Below are 6383 nucleotides of genomic sequence, written 5' to 3' on the forward strand. Positions count from 1 at the left end.
AACTGCCGTTTTACTCAATGGCCGAGCTGACCCACCCAGTCACGTCACACGCACCACGTCGAGAGGGAAACACTTGGAGTTAGCCCTTTGAAGGGGTTTGTTTGACTGAACTTCCTACAGTCAAGATTTAGCCTCTAATAAAAAGGAAATCCATTAAAAACCTCTGCGCTTGACTTCCTTACGCATTATTAACAAAGAACTAAACCACAGAAGGTGTCGTGGGCCTCCACTGCCCCCCACTAGCTGACCAGTTTGGGGAGCACAGCACACAGAGGTATGCTGCCGTTGGAGTCGGACGTCAGGTTAGCCCGCAGCTTGCTCGCCACTCCAACCACGGGAGGCAGCTTGGAGCCTATTCCCGTGAAAGAACTTGTGTAGCTCGAAATCCGTTTCGTGGAGCTTTTATCAGTGCTGGGCGGTTTGGGCGTTCGTTTACAAATCCAAGGGTGCCTTAAAGCCTGACTCGGAGTCATGCGTGTGGTAGGATCCCAGCTGAGACATTCTTTTAAGAACTCTATAAGCAAGGGATCGTCGCAGCCTTTGAGCGCCGTCACCCAGTCTTTGTTCCCTGGAGCACCTCGTACTTTACCCCGGCGGGATCGACTGCCGTTAAGGGTCACTCTCCCATCTGCGTGTGTGGTTACAGTGCAGTAGCGAGGGTGACCCTTAGAGTTGATGAAGTTCTTGGCTCGCTTGGATTGATCCAAAAGCTTCTGAGGTGGCATTCCAAGAAGTTCCATCATACAAGCCAGCTGGTCTCCCTCATCCTCTCCAGGAAAAAGAGGGTACCCAGTCAATAGCTCCACCAGAATACAGCCAAAACTCCACATGTCTATGGGCATCCCATAGCGACTCCCCAGAATTACCTCCGGCGCCCGATAAAATCGAGACTGAATATATGTGTAGACTCTTTGGTGCTCAAAACAGCTGGAACCAAAATCTATAACCTTGATTCCACTCCTGCCTTGCTGTTTTAGGAGGATATTCTCTGGCTTCAAGTCACAGTGTATGATTTTGTTTCTATAAAGGGCATCCAAACACTGCAGTATCGAGTGAGCAAACTTGCGCACCAGCTGGATACTGAAGCCCTGGAACTTGTTTCTTTTTATCAGCTCATACAAGTTCATGCTCAAGAGCTCAAAGGTCATACAGATGTGGTTCCGAAAGGTGAAGCTCTCCAGCATGTGAATAACATTCATACTGCCCGTTTTATCCTGCTTCTTCAGATGCTCCAGAATGCGGATTTCTTCTGCTGCTTGGCGATGGAACCTCTTCTCATTGCGAACCATCTTTAAGGCCAAGTGTTGGTGGAGTTTGTGATCGTAGACTTTAGCAACTTGTCCAAAACTGCCCTTGCCAATGATTTTGAGAACTTCATATCGGTAAGCAAGGTGGTCATGGGGCACGTGAATGTAGCTGCCTTGGTCATCATCATAACCTCCGTTGTTGGGACCCCCGATTACTCCTTGTCTTTTTTTTGCAGCCGGACCCACAAAGTAAATTTCAGAAAAATTAAATATCTCTTGCTGCTCGTAAGCAGATAACTGATGTTTGTACTGTTTGACAGCTTGCTCTGGAGCTTGGGAAATGGCTTTCTGTGCTTTGGAGGAACTCCCACCACCTTTAGAAGTGCTTATGCTCTCTATGCTTTTATCTTTTGTCAGGGAAGGAAGAGATCTCTCTGAACCAGTGATTCCTGCCGACAGGAGAGTGCTGCTCCTTCTGTTGCCAGAGTCCTCAAATAACTGCTCCACTTTGACCTGACTTCCAGCCAGGGGGTGATCCTTCATTGCGAGTTTGCTGTTAGAAACCTGCAGATGGAGAAAGAAAAATGAAGAAAAGCTTTACTTTAACTTTTAAAGCAGAGACTAAGAACAAAATCACCACCACGTAAACCAAAACCAGCAACATCAACAGGATTTGCATTTCTATCAGGATCAAGTACAAGATAACAGGACCTGAACTAACTGAAGTGACGGAAGGGCCCACAAAAGAGACCACTGCTTACTGCAATCGGCGCTTGCACAACCACGGCGCACTTTTACGTCCATAAAGGGTAAAGCCCAGGCAGCCCCACGCTCGAACAGGGACACAATACCCACCTCCACCAGTATGCACCCAGTCAGCAAACAGCCGGGGGAGCAGCTATGTTTAGCTGGAAACGTGGGAGCAGCAAGCACGACCAAGGACAGATGCAGCATGCACCTGTCTGGAACAGGCAACGCGACGGGAACGTGCAGAGAAGCGTCAGGAATATTGCAAGGACAAGTGGGGCAGAGGAAGACAAAGAAGCAGCAGGTGACATGAGGCTGGTGTAACCAAGCGGAACGAGGAGCCAGAGGATGACAGAGCAAGACAAGATAAACCACGCTTGTTGTTTCATAAAAAACAGAGGTTTTTCTTTCAAGGGGAAAATATCACCATATCCAGCACTCCCTTTGAAATCACGACAGCTGGACGACTCTCTTAAGACAGACTTGGAAGCTTTGAATACTCGAGAATATCTCTTCCTCCCTGCTAGCTGACAGCAGTCTGTAACCACTGCCTCTTGCTGCCATCTGTTAAAACATTTACACCTAACGGAGTGCACGGGAGGCAAGGAAAGCACTGCAAAGTTTTACAACTTGGTGTATTTACCGTTTAGTAAACGCTGAACTCCCTGGAGTTCAGTTCCTTACTAGCACAGCCATTATTCCCCTCAGCTACTCACTGCCGCTCCATGCTGATAGACAGCAGAGAGGTGTTGTCTTACCCTGTGCAACACTGGAGAAGCCACGACTAGAGCAGCAACATCTGTTTTCCATTTTGTCCTTTAATCTAAAAATAAAGATTTGAGACACATGCCAAACCCAATCCCTGAAAACCAAAATAACTACAGAGGAATCAAACAAAAAATAAAAATAAACCTGCAGATCCAAAGCAATAAACCCAAATTCCTTTCTAGTCACATACAATCCAGCACCTCAGCACGGTCAGTAAATAAGGGAAGTGAATGCTCTCGCCAAAAACAACTGCACGTGGCTCTTTGAAGAGTCAGTTTGTTAGTGCTGCCTTGAAACGTTCGCTCTTGTCGCAAGCCCCCCAAAACGGGCATTTCCTGCTGCAGTCAGTCCTTACTGATGGTGACAAGGTAAGTACATCCTGCCGAGCTCCACTACTCCGTGTCCTATCCACCAAGAAACGCCGGGCACTGGACAAGACACAGCTTTCCAGAAAGTCTTCAGCAAAAAAACCAAAGCCCAGCCCTGGTAACTTCGCAGAAACGCCTTTTTCCCGGAGCCAGGCTGAAGCTCCGAGATAAGGATGACATATCTTGAGAAGTGGCTCGAAGCCTGGTCAGTCCAGCAGCCTCACACGGCAGGTTCACAAATAAACAGAGAACACAAGCACAGAACAAGGTTCACACTTGTTTGTTTTCTGAAGTTCTGAAGTTTTCCAGCGGGGGCAGGAGAGAGGGGAAAAACCAAACCAAAGCAAACCAAGCCTTGTCAAAACTCGGTGTTTTTCCTCCACAGGTTTCAGTTGTAGGCAGAATAGCACCAGCTTTTCTCACCGCGGTTCCGCAGGGCTGCAGACAGCCGCCCTGATGCGGGCAGTGCTGGCGGGGCTCTGCGGAGCAGCCTCCTCTAGCCGGGTCAATGGTTATGCACCAAGCCCTCAAAATTCACCACTGTCCTGCAGAAATGCTTCTTTAATTTCTCCCAAGTATTTGATTTCCAAAAACTGGTGTTAACAGTCTGAACGTCATCAATTGCAGTGACACGATGGAGCATGAGAGTCTTGCAGCGCTAAATCTAAATACTCCTTTTCAGGAACAACAGCAACTCTGCCAGCGCTGCTGTCTGTGGCCAGTGTTTGTACTTGTGAATCCCTCAATAAACAAGCGATTAATTATTTCACTTATCCCGGAGCTATTTCTTCATGAAGAAACCGTGGCTTTGGGTCTCAAACCTGACCCAACAGCCACTTGGTAGCAAGGCCTAAATCTGCATCTATTGAGGACTACCAAAATCATCTGCCATATAACAACGAGACACGAATATCGATGAACCGTAACTCGAACTCAGAAGAGCTGCTCTTTAAGCCGGATGACTTCTGGGCAGCAGCAGCCTCCAAGACTTTTCTTTTCCAAATCACAGGCCACACAGTTTGGTTTTGTTTTATTGATATAGCGCTGTTAACAGCCAAGAAATGAGACTGACAACACCAGCGGCACCCTGGGGAAGACACTCACAAACTGACAAAGCTTCATTTTACCGAGAAGGAAACACTTAACCCAGCTCCTACACATCTGGTTTCGCCGCAGTGCATCAGGTACTTTCTGAAAGCGGAATTCAGCGCGTGTACCTTCAAAGCAGAGATGGTTGTGTTCTCTCGTAGCTGGAATGAGAAGAACGGGCAGCTGCAGACACCTTCAATTCTCGTGTAGCTTTACATCCACACACAAAAACCTTGCAAGAAGGAAACGAACTATCACTTAGGTCCAGATACTTTGAAACCGAGCACGGTGACTTTCAGCCTTGAGCGCTTCCCCTCAGCTCCCGCTCGCAGGACACCACTGCGGGGTTTTGATGTGTCGACGCGGCATTTTTTAATCCTTACTCTTGCTTTAGGGAGTTCACAGGCTTGATGGACAAGATACAGATGAAGAACAAGATACACCAGTAAAATCAAATGTTCATAGAGTTATATTTGTATTTGACGGGACAATCACAGTCTCCTGATTTCTGGTCAGTTACAAATGACTGCAGTTACACTGTGACTTAAATGCTGCAGGAAAAGTCCCATATCCCTGCAAAAATCCCAACCCACCACTCGTCAAACTCGGCTGCTCCACAAACTGCTAAATGCCTCCTGCTCCCCCTCAATATCACCAAAAAGGGAAAACACAGACCCATGCTACCAGGCTTGCTCAGCGAACAGCACAGACCACGAATCACTAATATCTAATCAACTCCCACAAGGAGATGATTTCCAAACGCGTCTTACTCAGTCTGTTTTCACTTTTTAAAGTGTTTTTTCTTTAAGCTAAAGCTCCTTTGCTTCTGCCATAATTCAACAAGAGCCAAAACACATTTAAAAACCATAGAGAGGTCAGACCACTGTACAGCTGAACCTGACCACTACCACTCGGCCCCATCGATCGAAGGACAGAGCTGCAAATTCCACATCTGCTGAGGAAACACAGCCCTGAGGAAGCAGCACATAAACACCTTCAGCCCACAAAGAGATATTTTGCTGGTGAACAAAGCGACAGATAACACCGAAGTTTTCTGAGGAGGAAGATGCTGTTGGTAGCCACGCAAACCCACAGGGCTCCTTCTGCTGATCTCTTGGAACTGTGGTGAGGGAAGCTAAAATGGAAACGTGCAAGAGGTAAAACAAAGCCTGTGTGGATTTACAGACACAGCAACCCAGCAGAACGCTTTATCCCTCTGGAAAAGAACTCTCTTGACTAAAACATGAGCTGAGGAGGGTACGATCAGATTTCTGAGGCTGCCCAGCAAGTTCTGCACAGGACACTCCACCACATCGTTTTTATGCTCAGGAAAAGCAGCACTGTTAATAAGCTACGACAAAGCTGCAACACCCCACTCTAAATCTGTTCTCTACAGGGAGGTATCGACCTCCGTGAGGGGTCTCACTGCCACAGCACACAACCCGGTGAAGAGCCAGACGACTTCAAGATACTCACATTAGATCTCGCAAGGGCAGGCAGTCCCGAGGGGCTGTGTTCTTCACCAGCAGACTCTTGGTACCTGATCTGATCTATCCTCATGTAGGAGTCATATAATCCATCTCCAAACCTCGCTGGAAACGTCCCAAACACAAACCAGTTAGTCACAACAATTCACACTGACAGGAACGCCGGAACATAGCTCAATTAACACGTTTTAGTCTGTCAAACCACCCATTCTCGTTCATTTATTAAATGATCTGTAGAATTTCACTATGATTATATTTTAATACCACAACAGAGTGCAAAGCTCTTGGGAATTCTCAACTTGTGGCACTTTTAGAGCTTCTCTCTTTTTTTAATCAACTTTCGCACTGCAAATACATTAACCAACAAACTCCCCATTTCCCCCAAGCAGGATAATCCCGAACTGGCCTCCCCGAGAACGACCACGGACAGGGCACGCACCCTTCAACACCTGATAGGACTATCCTCTAAAGTCGGTTATCCCGTAAAAATGAGCGGTGGGAATTACAGCCCGCAGATCTGCTGCGGGGGAGGCGAGAGGCCGCGTCGGTAACTGCTGGCAAGCGCTGCCGAACGAACTTACAACTACAGCGTTTAACGCGGCACCGGGGCTCGGCGGACGGGAGACACCGAGGGGGAGAGGGGCGAGGCGGGCTCCTCGGCGGCTGCCCGGCCAGCC

The 6383-nt window shown here is 47.9% G+C and overlaps 1 protein-coding gene across 2 annotated transcripts; it reads right to left on the reverse strand.

Moving 5' to 3' along the window:
* Window positions 1–239: 239 nt before the first annotated feature.
* LOC104490731 (dual specificity tyrosine-phosphorylation-regulated kinase 3-like) lies at window positions 240–5803 on the reverse strand. 2 transcript variants are annotated; one of them, XM_010133061.1, is made up of 2 exons: window positions 5696–5803; window positions 240–1811 (listed from the first exon to the last, which is right to left on the reverse strand). In XM_010133061.1, exons 1-2 carry the CDS (start codon window positions 5777–5779, stop codon window positions 240–242), a joined length of 1656 nt encoding a protein of 551 aa, XP_010131363.1. In that variant the 5' UTR covers window positions 5780–5803. The 2 variants fall into 2 exon arrangements, with proteins under 2 accessions (XP_010131363.1, XP_010131362.1); XM_010133060.1 differs by having other exon boundaries at window positions 240–1800; window positions 5682–5779.
* Window positions 5804–6383: the final 580 nt, after the last annotated feature.

This window comes from Buceros rhinoceros, unplaced genomic scaffold (assembly GCF_000710305.1).
Source record: "Buceros rhinoceros silvestris isolate BGI_N320 unplaced genomic scaffold, ASM71030v1 scaffold32353, whole genome shotgun sequence".
In the NCBI taxonomy this organism is placed as follows: Eukaryota; Metazoa; Chordata; class Aves; order Bucerotiformes; family Bucerotidae; genus Buceros; species Buceros rhinoceros.

Excerpts from the sequence above, each read along its gene's own strand:
- LOC104490731 (XM_010133060.1), bottom strand. The coding sequence starts at position 5,779 with ATGAGGATAGATCAGATCAGGTACCAAGAGTCTGCTGGTGAAGAACAC. Across the intron at positions 1,801-5,681 it reads TCTAATGTGAGTATCTTGAA|CAAACTCGCAATGAAGGATC; the intron begins GTCGTCTGGCTC and ends GGTTTCTAACAG.